Genomic DNA, 14,687 nt, shown 5'->3' with positions numbered 1-14,687 from the left:
TACGATCTCAGAAAATCCATCAAAACCACAAAAAGACAATATAAAAACAAAGTTGAAGAACAATTCAACACCAACGATGCCAGACGCATGTGGCAGGGCATAAATAACATCACAGACTTTAAAGGGAATAAACCAGCTTCTGTTAACATCACCGCCTCTCTACCAGATGAGCTAAATAACTTTTATGCTCTTTTATGCTCGTTTCAACGCCGCCCACACAGAGAGCGCTCCCTGCAGTGGCTGCTGCAGAAGATGTGAGTGTACTCTCCGTCTCTGTCACGGATGTGACCTGATCCTTCAGACGGGTAAATATCCATAAGGCTGTGGGTTCCGATGGCATCCCAGGCCACGTACTCCGAGCATGCGCATTCCAACTAGCCGGTGTTTTCACAGACATTTTCAACCTCTCCCTCTATCTGTCTGTGGTTCCCTCATACTTCAAAAAATCTACCATTGTGCCCATACCAAAGAAAAACAAAATCACATGCTTAAATGACTGGAGGCCTGTTGCTCTCACACCCATCTTCAGTAAGTGTTTTGAGAGACTCGTCAGAGACTAAATCTGCTCTGTGCTGCCTGCCTCATTGGACCCGCTACAATTTTCATATCGAAGCAACCGTTCTACAGACGATGCTATTGCTTTCACCCTACACACTGCTCTCTGCCACCTGGAAAATAAGAAAGCCTATGCAAGAATGCTGTTTGTGGACTACAGCTCAGCATTTAACACCATAGTCTTTTTCCCTCAAGCTATCAGCCTGATGAACAGTCAGAACTAATACACCCTACAGCATACTCCCACAATATGGTATGCCACACACTGCACTTTAACTCCAACAGTTCAACACTGGACTATACATACACACTGCATTAATATAATACCCTACCCGTTAACGCTGGATACCATCCAATGCACATCCATAATATTTCTATATCCAGTTCCGTATATATGTTTTCATAATGTAAAACGTGTACATTCTGTGTATAGTGTATACTGTGTAGTGCTAACTGTATGTATGTACATATTGTGTTTAATGTGTAGTGTTAACTGTATGTATGTCTAATAGAACACTATGTGTACTGACTATATGTATGTGCATATTGCACATTTTCACCTGTTAAAGTCTGTATGGTTATATGTTAATTGTTTCTGCAATTTCTGGAGCAAGCTCAAAAGAATTTTACTCACCAAGGCACATGTGCTGTTACTTGACTTGACTTGACTTAAAAAGAGCTAAATTCAGGTGTTTGTGAGCTGTTTAAGTGTGAAAATGAAAGACCATTTGACAGCGCGAGACTGTCTAAGGGCAGAATATCAGAGCAAGAATGGACAAATCACATAAAAGATTAGTTCAAAATACATAATAGCTTGGCGAATATAAACAAATATAAATTGTCGAATATAAACAGCCACGTGAACATAAACTGTTGAGAATCATGGATCATGGAGTGGATCATGATACTGGATTTGAATATTAAAGCGACTGCATTTACCAGCTGCTTTCTGTCTTAAATTTTAATCTATGAAAAACAGAAAATCATTCGTCTTTTTATGCGTGTATGCGTGATGACATGTTATTTTACATTTGATTTGTCCAGCATCTAAACACCGAAAAACCTAAAACATGCTCTATTATACTATATTAGCAATTTCTTTATTGTACAATTTAACTGGTGTACACACTTTTATTTTCATAATAAACTTTTTTTTAGATTATAGACAGTTACAGTGGTCTGTAATAAATATTAACAGGTTTTGTTCAAGCTGCTTAAAATGGTTGAAGTAGGCTACTTTTTAAAATGTAAATCCTAAAAAAAAAAATATATTTATTTTACGGATTTACGAAAAGGTGCTTAACCTATAGAAAAAAAACCCTTCTTCATTACAATACAAAATAACAATTGTCAATAGTAAATATTATGAAAACAATAACTGTAGTACTTTTTTCATCATTCTATAGTTTGTATTATAATTGTAAAAACAAAAACAAATTTAGCAACTCGCGTAGTAATCATTCAACACTGCTTAAAAATTTAAGTGGAAAATTAAACTCTTAAAGCATAAATTCCATTTTTATATGGGTATATTATCAGTAAACTAATCATTAAATATTTGTAATCATTCAAAATATATTAGCTCCTGTCATAACATTCAGAAATGAAGGCTACAATGCTAATGTTGTCCACACGATGGCACCATAGAATAGCAAATACTTCAAGATCTGTTCAAAGACTTGAAAATGTTTCATTTAAGTGCATAAATAAAAAATGCATATACATTCATTCTTTTTTTCATAAACTAATAAAGCCAAATATAGTAATTATGCAAAAACTATAATCTCCTAAATACCATTACTTTTTATCTTATTTTAATAGTATTCACTACATATTTCTCAAATTATCACGCATTACTGAATAAGTGAAGAAGAAACACTATATTAGTTATCTATTTTCATGCTGTGCATATAATAGTACTCACATAAGGACTCATAATTTACTTGAAAAGTCCATTGTGTAACTGCATCATCTACACAAACCAATGTGCTTGGATCCCTAATGATCACCTTGACTTAAACCACATTGTTTCAGTTACCTTCTGTGTCTTTGCCCACAGTGCTTCAGTGACGCTTCAAAATGCTTCAAAATTGCTTAGCAGGTTTAGATAGGACTCGTCATTTTGGTTTTAGGACTTTGAAGAAAGATACATTCTACGTCTTCATCTTCGCTCAGTTGTAGATTAGGGATATTATTCAGTCTTATTATTATTTCATCGTCGCTCAGATCGTCTTCAGAATCAGTGATCGCTTGTTCATAAGCATCCGGCTTGCCCGCCAGAGTGCTGCATAATAAGTAGCCACACGTCCCTTGGAGGGTGGGGGCAATAACAAAAGAAACAAAAGACGGCTTATCCAGTAAGGAAAATTCACACAGACAATGACACGCCCCTACTGCGTGCTAGAATATCTGAAAAACAAGCCAAATTCAACCTCAAAATGTACGCTTTTAAATATACCAATACGGCTATCTCAAACACAGAGAGGCATCTTCGTGATCTCAACTAATAGATTCTGCAAAAAAAACGAATATCACCAATTTTGAAAAAAAAAACCGCTTGTTTCTCATTTTGCTTGAAAGTTGTGCTGCCGAATTGTGTCCGTGACGGGTCACATTTTTTAGACTATAAAATATTAATTCACACAGAATGTAGTCTATTCATAACTTATATACTGAACCATCTCTTTGTTTTTCTAGATCCCAAACAGAATCCATACTTCAGTAAAGTATCCGTCTATGAACATGTTTTACAGGCTGTTTTAGATTTATAACAGGAAATACAGACGTAACAGAAAACATTTTTGAGTTTTTGGAGACATAATTTTTTTTTGTTTATTTACAATTCACAAACCAGAAGCAACAATGAAAGTGAAAAGTTAAAGTCGTGACATTTTCCAAGTATGGTAGCCCATACTTGGAATTGGTGCTCTGCATTTAACCCACCTAAGTGCACACACACAGCAGTGAGAAGTGAACACACACCCGGAGCAGTAGGTAGCTATAGATCCAGTGCCCGGGGAGCAACTGGGGGTTCAGAGTGCCTTGCTCAAGGGCACTTCAGCCATGGGTATTGAGGGTGGAAGAGAGCACTGTTCATTCACTCCCTCCCACCTACAACTCCTGCCAGCACGGTAGCTAGTCCAGCTAGAGAGCATTAGGCCACAGCTGCCCCTACTTGGATCATGCACTTTTTCCTCATTGATTCGAAAAGAATCATGATCGTTCATCAATGGTAGCTCACTGTGAATATATCACAGTTCACTATCCGATTCACGCTTAGAGAAGCGCATTCTCGCTCATCATCGTGGTTAGGAAGACAAAACTCTTTCGAAACACATTTCCTAGTTAGTAACTATAGAAATGATCCCTGAAAGTATAGTCTGTATCTGCAGACAAGGGTTGGCCATTCTCAAAACATAAAATATCATTTTTATTTCAGTTTTCATTTTTGTGTTTTAGAGAAATAATCAGTGTTAAGGCATCTCTCCATTCCAGACAGTTCTGAAAGAAGAATTTATGCAAACGTGTATAAAATGCTTTAAAAACTTTAACAGATGTCTAGAGGGTATTGATAGGTCTGCCCCCACGTAAGATTTTTCTAGTTACTAGTCGTTCATTTGTCATTATTCAACTAATCAGAGGTTTAAATAAATTTACATAATCAAGTCTTAATATATCCCATGCTCAAGCACATGCATTGTTTGCCACAAAGCACAGGCAGAAGTAGCCTTATAATTGTGAAAAAGGAGACATTTAAATTATTTATTAATAAACAAATGTGTTCTTGTGAGCTGCAAGATGAAATTCACAGTGCTGACTCTCTCCACATGCCTTTAGAGAGAAATGCAACCTTCACCGATTAAATAATGCTTTAGTTTTTATTTAAAAGACATTTCAAGCTTTCTGTAGATATATTTTTCATGTATGTGAGACACCACAATTTTAAGTAAATTCATTATCAGGAAAAAATTCAAGTGATCAAGAGGGTGCCTCACTGTCATTAATGTGCATTAGTAATTTTTGCACAAACACTTGAATATGAATATTAATTCGCATTTTGCATATGCATTACAACGTAAATTATTTTTTATATGCAATTATCCAAAATAAAACCAAGATTTGTAATGAAGATAAAACAATTAAGAAAATAAATGCTGCAATAAATCACATGCGGCGTGCAAATCTTGCACTCTGACATTTTACACACCTCCATTTAAATGCGGTTGCAATTTTTTTTATTTTTACTTATATTATATGAAAGCAATTAGGGCAGGGCGATAAATCGATTTTATCGATTAACTTGAATATGTAATTTACATCGGTTTGTTTGAATGAAAATCAGTTTTCTTTTTAACATCCACCAACGCTCCACTCAGGCTCCCGTAGTTCTGAGTGGGCTCAACCCTCCCCCAAGTGTCTGATACAGAGACATTACAGAGCAGAGTATGAGCAGAGAGGTGTTATTCTTACTGGAGCTAAGAGCAGATTCTTTTAAGAGTCTGAGCGTCGTGGTTTTCACTCGCTCCAAGGGCACTCCATCACGAGTACAATTCATGCCAATAGCCCATAATATAACTGCATATTCAGCAAGAATTCACGTTAAACATATTTAGCTATAGCTTTTATCCCCATTTTTTATCCCCATCAGTAAACTGATGCCTCATTCTACTTATGACGAAATGTTCTGACAGTGCATTCAGATGATTTGACACTGTATTGTGATGTCATAAAGTTTAGACATACTTTTAGCACAGCGGGACGTGGCACAACTGTCTAGTGTAGACACAGACAGTGTCTGCTCTGTTTACAAATAATTTATATAAGAAAAAAAAAATAACGGCATAACGAGATGGAAATATAGACTAGAAAATATATTGACACTTGCTCTTTCCTCCGTCCATGACACTGACTCACTGCGGAGTTGCAAGTTTTAATCAGTTTTTAATCAGCACTTAACGCATTAATTAAAAGTAACGCAGTATTAAAAAATAAATAAATAAAGGTCTTTATAGGATTAAGGTTATAATGTTACTGTTTTTTTTTTGTTGTTGTTGTTGTTGTTGTTTTTTAATAATCTTGTCTCAGTTATAAATTTGACTGGTAAATGAATGATAAAGAATATAAAACTTGTTTTGAAAAATGTCTTTGTCATTTAAATAGATTTTAAATAGGAGGGCAAAAAAAATCGATTTCGTGAATCAGATTTTTTTTTTTTTAATCTGGGATATTTTTTTTTAGGCCAGATCACCAAGCCCTAAAAGCAAGTGAAGAAAGCTCCCTTTAAAATCACTTAAGTTGTCAGTTAATGAAGCTCTTTTTTACATTGTGTGCATTTTGTTGATTATAATGAGAGAACTTGAGTTTAATCGTGAGGACGTTTTATTAATCCATCCATTCTTTAGAGTTTTAAAGATTTAGCTAAATCATGTAGGTTATATTTATTCATTTCTTGTTTTAGGCTAATTAGGCCTAAATAATGGGAAAGAAATTATACAGTGCCTCACATTTTACTAAAATAAAGGAAATAATTAATCAACATGCAGCAATTTCTTAATCGGTGTACAGACAAATATATTTTTCCCAAGAAGGTCAAAATAAAGGACAGGTAACGAATAACAAAAATGAATGTTGGTTTATTAAAGGAATTTTAAAATATAAATTAAAATATAGGCCTAATATATGAGAATATTGGCATTTTGCATATTAATCCATGTAGGCTAGCTCACTAAAATAGGCTACCACTTTTAATGTTTCGATGCAAAGTAAACCACAATTTCTTTCGAATAATATAACACATAATTCATATAATATAAATAATACTGCACACCTATTAAATGTGTAAAATCTAAAATATGACTTAATACCATGTAGCTTAGAGAAAATATATGCACAGGGTCAGGCACAGGCTTGACATTTATCCTGCTTGAATTCGTTCTAAGAAATGCACATAACTTCATAAGTACCAAACTTTCATCTGTGAATATGAAATATTAATTTAATTAAATATTTTAAGTACAGTGTTTTTCTTTCATTTTCCCTGACTGCAGCCGTCAAATGTAATACATCAATACAGGCAAAACTGACGTCTATTTGCAAAAATGTAACTTGTGGTTTAAACGCCACTCAGCGGTCAAAAGCTGCAAATGGCACGGTAGTACGTGCCGCGGTGGAACCGCCATTTTGAATGGACACCTTCCTTCATTGATTTCTTTTCAATCACATTATGGGTTGGAATCAGTCTGATGAATATGTAATAAACTCACTGAATTCATCAGAACAGTTACTGAATAAACATTTGACTCACTTACTGATAACTATATAACTGCAAGTTATAGCATTGGCTGTTTTTTTGTTTTTTGTACTGAAGGCTTGTCAAACTAAAATTAATTTCTGACTGGTTTTGTGTCCAATACTTATTTTACCCACTGTATATGCATTATTGAATTGTGAGCATATATACATACAGGTGCATCTTAAATAAATTAGAATGTCGTGGAAAAGTTATTTTATTTCAGTGTATTAAATAACTAGTGCATTGAATTTATTTAGACTGAAGTAGTTTAAGTCTTTGGTTCTTTTAATTGTGATGATTTTGGCTCACATTTAACAAAAACCCGCCAATGTTGTTGGACTTCTGGAAAGTATGTTCATTTACTGTACATGTACTCAATACTTGGTAGGGGCTGCTCTTTCTTTTAATTACTTTTTTTTATTATTACAGTTTGTGGACCTGCTGAGGTGGTATGGAATCTCAGGTATTTTTGACAGTGGCCTTCAGCTAATCTGCATTTTTTGGTCTCTTCTTTCTCATTTTCCTCTTGACAATAGCCCATAGATTCTTTATGGGGTTCAGCTCTGGTGAGTTTGATGGCCTGTCAAGCACACCAACACCATGATCATTTAACCAACTTTTGGTGCTTTTGGCAGTGTGGGCAGGTGCTAAATCCTTCTGGAAAATGAAATCAGTATCTTCAAAAAGCTGATCAGAAGAAGGAAGCATGAAGTGCTCCAAAATGTCTTGGTAAACGGGTGCAGTGACTTTGGTTTTCCAAAAACAAAATGGACCACCACCAGCAGATGACATTGCACCCAACATTACCACAGACTGTTGAAACTTAACACTGGACTTATAGCAACTTGGGCTATGAGCTTCTCCACCCTTCCTCCAGACTCTAGGACCTTGTTTTCCAAATGAAATACAAAACTTGCTCTCATCTGAAAAGAGGACTTTGGACTAGTGATGCACCGAAATGAAAATTCTGCGCCGAAACCGAAACCGAAAATTTAGGATGCACTTGAACCAAAAAACCGAAACCGAAGCCGAAAATGGCTTCTTTTAAAAACGTATATATATATTGCTTGGATTTAATGGATCTGAATTGAAAAATCACAATATAATAATCAAACTTTTATTTACAGTTACATAACAAAACATAAAATATTTTTTACAATAAATATAAATAATAATTATTCTTCAAGTTTTATGTTCCATCAAATAAAATAGTTTTTTAAAAATTGTGCAAAAAAATCCAAAATTTTGGAGATTTTTGCAGAACAAATGTTACATATTGCAACTTTGGTGTCCTCTCGTATAGGGCTGTCACTTTTGTGGAAAAAAAAATCCTGTTTCGATTTTTGAGACATAGGCAAAGAGTTCATTGAATCGTTAGTAAATTGCCTATATTTGGCGTTGATCCGTTTTTCAACGCCAAATATAGGCAAATCCACCAACAACTAAACAGGCATTAGGGCGAACGTAAAGAGGGCGCTTGAGACGCGCACAAGTCAGCAATGTGGACTGCCATAACATCAATGAAAAACATTACTGAAGGCTACATTGATATTATGAACTAATAGGCTCTGTGTGTGTGTGTGTGTGTGTGTGTGTGTGTGTGTGTCAGAACCTGCAGTTGCTGTGTGACGCGCGTTCGCTGCGAGCGTATAGTGACGAGCTGGACGCGCTCCGAGAGAAGGCCGTTAAAATCGATTCCCTGTTTTCGTTTTCGAAACTTGTGTTGGTTGGTCAGATCGATTGTGCAGCTTTTGTGACAAGCTTTTTTTGATTGTGACAGCCCTTTGACATGCTTAATGTTTGATAGGCAGACGCGGGATAACAGCTTGACCGTGAGTGAAACCTAAGCGCTTGCGCACGGATGGGAGGGGCGGGTGACATTCATTTTCGGTTTACGTTTTCGGCTGTTTTTTTTATTTCGGCCCGAAACCGATAATACCATTTCGCCCGAAAATTTTCGGCGGCCGAAATTTCGGTGCACCCCTACTTTGGACCACTTGGCAACAGTCCAGCTCTTCTTCTCCTTAGCTCAGGAAAGACACCTCTGACATTGTCTGTGGTTCAGGAGTGGCATAACAAGAGCCACAATAACTGAAGCCAAATTCCTTGTCATGTCTGTATGCCCGTTACCCCAGCCTCAGTCCATTCCTTGTAAAGTTCACTCAAATTCTTGAATCGATTTTGCTTGACAATCCTCATAAGGATGCAGTTGTCTTTGTTGGATCTGCATCTTTTTCTTCCACACCTTTTCCTTCATTAAACTTTGTTAACATGCTTGGATACGGCACTCTGTGAACAGCCAGCTTCATTGTCTTCTGGACAACTGTCAGATCAGCAGTCTTCCCCATGATTGTGTAGCCTTGTACTAGTGAAATACTGAGTAACCATTTTGAAGGCTCAGGAAACCTTTGCAGGTGTTTTGAGTTGATTAGCAGATTGGCATCTTAACATATTCTAATTTGTTGAGATAGTGAATTGGTGGGTTTGGTTACATCGTCTGGTTACAAGATGTAACCAATCTTTACAGCCAAGGAATGCACAATACCAACTCTGAACACAGAGCAGGTTGAACCCAGGTTGAAAGCAGGTTGATGTGCTACAGCAGCAGAAGACCACACCGGGTACCGCTCCTATCAGCTAAGAACAGGAAAAGGAGGCTACAGTTGACACATGCTCACCAATTTTGGACAATAAAAGATTGGAAAAACTTTGACCTGGTCTGATGGGTCTTTATTTCTCCTAAGACATTCAGATGGTAGGGTTAGAATTTGGTGTAAAGAACATGAAAGCATGGATGCTAATTACAGATAATGCACCAGTTACAAAGCTCAAATCATCTCAGATTGGTTTCTTGAAAATGACAATGAGTTCACTTTACTCAAATTTTCTTCAAAGTCACCAGATCTCAATCCAATAGAACCGCTTTGGGATGTGGTGGAACTGTAAATTCGCATCACGGATGTGCAGCTGACAAAATCTGCAGCAACTGCGTGAATCTATCATGACAATATGGACTAAAGTCTCTGAGGAATGTTACCAACACCTTATTCAATCTATGCCATGAAGAATTAAGGTAGTTCTGAAGGAAACTAGCAAGTTGTAACTAATAAAATGGCCAGTGAGTGTGATGTGTGACATACAGCAAAGTATGGTGACCCGTACTCCGAAATCTTGCTCTGCATTTAACCCATCCAAAGTGCACACACAGCAGTGAACACACACACACCATTTATGCTGCAGCGCCCGGGGAGCAGTTGGGTGTTAATGCCTTGTTCAGGGGCACCTAAGTCATGGTATTGCTTGCCTGAGACTAGCCACTAGGCCGTGACTTCCCCCGCTAGGCCCGTCTTCCCCCTATACTGACTATATATTGTGTGTGTGTATATATATATATATATATATATATATATATATATATATATATATATGTGTGTATGAATGTATGTTTTTATGTATGTAGTTATTAACCAAAAAGATAATAACTCTTCTTTCACTGTCCACAAATTTGTATGCAGTTTACAAAAAAAATCTATAAAATTGTGGTTGCAAAAAGTATTACACTAAAAATACTATAACTCAAGATAATCAAAGTTAATTAAATTGGGTTTTGTATTCTACAGCAATCTGCAGATCAGAATCTGTGGATGCCTTGTAAGATTTTTGTGATGTGCACTCTAAAGCCCCTGGTGAACATATGTAAATCTATTATAACTCACTAAATTCTTTCTGTCTTACAGCCTTAAAGACACGGTTATGTCCTACATGGAGCGAAAAGATCTGGACATTCCTCCTGAGGTTGATGAGTTCTTCCCAGAAGAGATCCTGCTCTCACAGTACACAGACACATGGAAGTTCTCTGTTCTTCTCAGACAAGAAAGAAACCAAAGATAGATTCTGTATTATGTACTTTTGTTGTCTTATCCAGTCACTCTCATATCAGAGAAAGCTTAGAAATTATTTACAAATGACATCAGTAAAAAAGTCATCAGTATAAATTTGTGAAAACCATGCCTTTTGTGCACCTTATGCTGTATATTTGCTCCCTTATATAAAGAACTTTGTAATGTAATATTAAGGTTCAATCTGTCAAAGTAATATCTTTGATAATTAGCAAGTACAGTGCAACTTATGACAAAGTTCAAAACAATCATACGTGTAACTTTTCTTCTGTAAATTTTTCTCTGTTTTGTTTGGGTGTTGCCAACATTTGCTTAACCATCCCTTCCTTATTTGCTTACTTGTTACTTTAAGATACATACACACTCATTTAAGAACGTGAACTGTTGATTGTTGAAATATACACTCCACATCATGAGCAAGTTTTTGATAGTATGTTTTTTTTTTGGTTAATGTTTTTTTTCTTTTTTCTTTTTTTTATATATAACATAGGTGTTCCATAAAAATACAAATATATATCTTTTACAGCTTTTTAGGGATTTCTAACCTCATATTCTATTGCATTTTTTTTCTGTGCTATACTATACTAAAAACAATGTTTCTGTGATCATCATGTGTGCTGGAAAATGCTGTGATGTTTACTTTTTCTGTGACTAACATGGATTTCAATAAAGAGTTATTAAATGTTTACATCCACTTCAAAGTTGGCATGTTGTATAACAAGTATGTTTAAAGATTTTGATTTGTTTGGAAGGTGAGCCCCCCAGTAAAAATATTTTTCAAATGCAGTTTTTTAGATATATAATTTGACTGACTGTCCTAATTGATATGCTCTAAGGAACTATTGAACATTGACCTTGTTGCTATCGACTGATGCTCACTTACAGTGGTGTAGTAAACTGGCTCGAAAGGTTAAATGTATATAAATAATTACAATTATTTATATCAGCTGCCAGTAGTAACTGCAGCAGAATTAATATGGTCAGTAACTAATCTGTTCGTCCAGTGAACATTCAGTGTAATTTCATATAAACTTTTAAGAAATGATATTTTCATGGCCACAGAAAATAACCTTACAGAATTAATGCAGTAGAGCAGTGGTTTTCAATTCCTCGCCCACAAACGAATCTTACTATGGAAGTGTGACATAATATACCTCTGTAAATAAAGAATGAATTAAAATTAAATTCTCGTCTTGCACACTTTAATGCCCTTTGAATGGAATCATGGTGAATATCCGGTGATGTCCACTTCACAGGGCATTTTTGGTCAAATAGAACAAATGTCTGAAGCCGCAATGAGAGGAGTAGAAAACTACAGTAGAGCATATAGCTTGATTGGAATCATAAAAGGGACATTCAAAAACCATCAGTGCCATTTTACAACGGGGTCAACAGCTCTCTGTAGGTCTAAACCTCTGTTTGGTTTAGTTAAATGTATGATACTTGCATTGCCTTGGTCATTGAACGAGTGTCCGGATGCAGTCTGGGATTAAAGTCTTGATTGTTTTGAGGTTTGGACTTGTGATCATGTTCTTCCAGTTTTGAAGAGTGATGAAGATATTCTGACTCAATGGTGATTGGGAGTTTCTTCCCAGGTGGAAAGTGAAAAAGAGCTAAAGAGAGATGTGATGTGATCTGAGGATCTTTGGTCGACTGTTGAATTGTTGATCTGTTTGTTATTTTATGGGAGTGAGCAGATTTTTGACAAGGATTTCTTCTTTCCTTTTTAAAGCAAGGACTACAATGGAAATAAGTTACTGTAACTCTATTGCATTATCCTTGACAAGAAAACCTTCTGTTTTGAATTGTAGTGAATTGCTACTTTTTGTGTAAAATAAACTTAACTCGACTCAATGGAAAGACAAGGCCGAAAGCCTGGCACAAACTTAAGGGTTCCAAAAGAGTTCTAGCTCGCATCCTTATCTTCTCTGAATCTAAAAGACTTGCAGACTCGCTGTGTTAAGGTCTTGAGATCTCATTAGAGATTATTTGTTCAATATAGCAAATAATTGGGGGTCTGATTGGTCCAAATACTATAGTTGCCTAGGAGCTAAGTCCAAGAAGACAGATATTCTTGAGAGTTAAAAACAGAAGTGATGTGAAGCTTATATTAAAAAAAAAAAAAAAAGAAAGTACATGTTCCCTTTCATACATTCTCCCAATACTATAAGGGCTATTACTATCAGTAACACTTTATTTTAAGGTGTTACAGTGCAATAAGACATTTAAGTAATGAGTTTTATTATGTATATGTGCTTAGAGTTAAGATTAGGGTTTGGCTTAAGGTTTTAAGGTAACAAGAACACCTTAAAATAAAGTGTCACCCTATCAGTTGATACAACTTTTACATGGCAGTTTCCAAGAAAACTGATGAATAATATTCCACTTTAGATCATGAAAATGAGTTAATTTAGGAATAAGTATTTTTAGGTTATGGTCATTGGGAGAAATAAATTACCCCAAAATTCAATATATTGACATGACAATATTGTCATGATTGTTTTCCCTACAGTAAATGTATTTTTATAGAATGAGCTTGATTCTGATGAATCAAGACCAAATTCATATTTTTGGATGAGTCAGGCTTTAATCTGGCCAAGACAAGGAGGAGAGGTCAAAATTAAATTGGCCAGTGAGCAACTGTCAAAGTACCTGGGCAATGTGGAGCCAATATGTGTGCAGCTATTGCGGAAGATAGTGTGTTAGGTCACAGATCTAGCTATCCTTGATGAGCTAAATCAGGTCTATAAAGATGATGGTGTGACCTATGTATGTTAAGGATAATGCAGTTTTACCATGCTCAGATATCATGGTGTCAGCCCATCCAGAGCGCTATATTTACACTCATACTTCCCTTTCATTAACCCAATTGAGGATTTTTTTTTTTGCCACGTGACATCACAGAAGACCAATGTCAGGCATGGCCATGCCAGAAAATTCTTTCCATGATGTTCTTCTGATCATGAAAACATCCATTGTGATGTGGATGAAAATCTTAGGCTAAATCCACAAGACAGGATTGATGGAAACAGAGAGGAACTCTCCCGTTGACAGTTTACCATACTGTAGTTTTTTTAGTATGCCACTTCAGCTGTCTTCGTGTTTTATCCTCCAGAAAATGATTTGAAAATGGTGTTGGATAATAAAGAATGGTAAATATTTTGTATTTACCCTCTGGGGTCAGAGGGTGTTTTGGGGCCCTGGAGAAGACATGCCATTTTCTCAGATTTTAGCTATTAATGCATTTTAAGATAATGAAAATACACAAATTTAAGGGCAAGACTGGTTGTTCATAAATTCATGTGAACATGCACTGCATGTTTGACCACAATCAGAAAGAATTTGTCACCTGAAAACTTAGCAAAAACAAAATGTAAACAGACTCATTGATTATCTCTAGTGGAAAAATAATATTTACATATCACACATTCATAATAGAATAGAAGAAATGTGTTCTGACTATATGTGCTCATTGTAGCTAACATTATCTTTTGCCAATTGCCGTACACACTTTTGCATTTCGAAATTCAATGATTTTTAATTCATTCGTTTTGCGCAAAGATTATTCCTATGTAAACATCATGTTTAAATGTTTCTATAACTCTTACAAAAGTGTGAAACATTATAGTTCTCAAAAGTAAACATGTTACATGAATTACGTTAAGAAATGTTACAAAAGTGGAGAAACATGTTTAGCATATGCACAAATTCTATATGCTTACGTACGCCAGAGATGTTGATTTATTATTTACTATTTATTACTTATTTGAATCCAAGAAGATAGTGATAGTAACTGATAACTTTCTTTAAAGTTTTATATCCTTGTGCTTAAAAAGATTCTGTGGACAAACACCTCAGGGGAAATAATTTGGAATGGAGGTTTGTTAAAATAATAAAAAGTTCAGTCAAATATTTAATGATTTGTATGTGTATGATGTATG

At 35.6% G+C, this 14,687-nt stretch overlaps 1 protein-coding gene and 1 non-coding gene across 2 annotated transcripts in view; one reads left to right on the top strand and one right to left on the bottom strand.

Moving 5' to 3' along the window:
- Positions 1-11,158, top strand: part of LOC132104442 (E3 ubiquitin-protein ligase rnf213-alpha-like) — a 133,107-nt gene extending 121,949 nt beyond the window's left edge. The window contains exon 70 of the mRNA XM_059510283.1: positions 10,585-11,158. Within this exon, the coding sequence (XP_059366266.1) occupies positions 10,585-10,738 (154 nt within the window). The 3' untranslated portion in view covers positions 10,739-11,158. The remainder of the gene's footprint in view (positions 1-10,584) is intronic.
- On the bottom strand, positions 3,726-3,938 carry LOC132154047 (small nucleolar RNA U3). Its single transcript, XR_009437055.1, has one exon. It is a non-coding gene; the product is annotated as a small nucleolar RNA U3 (small nucleolar RNA).
- Positions 11,159-14,687: the final 3,529 nt, after the last annotated feature.

The sequence above is a fragment of the Carassius carassius genome, chromosome 1, assembly GCF_963082965.1.
Source record: "Carassius carassius chromosome 1, fCarCar2.1, whole genome shotgun sequence".
Classification (NCBI taxonomy): Eukaryota; Metazoa; Chordata; class Actinopteri; order Cypriniformes; family Cyprinidae; genus Carassius; species Carassius carassius.
This window is presented reverse-complemented; position numbering and strand designations above follow the sequence as displayed.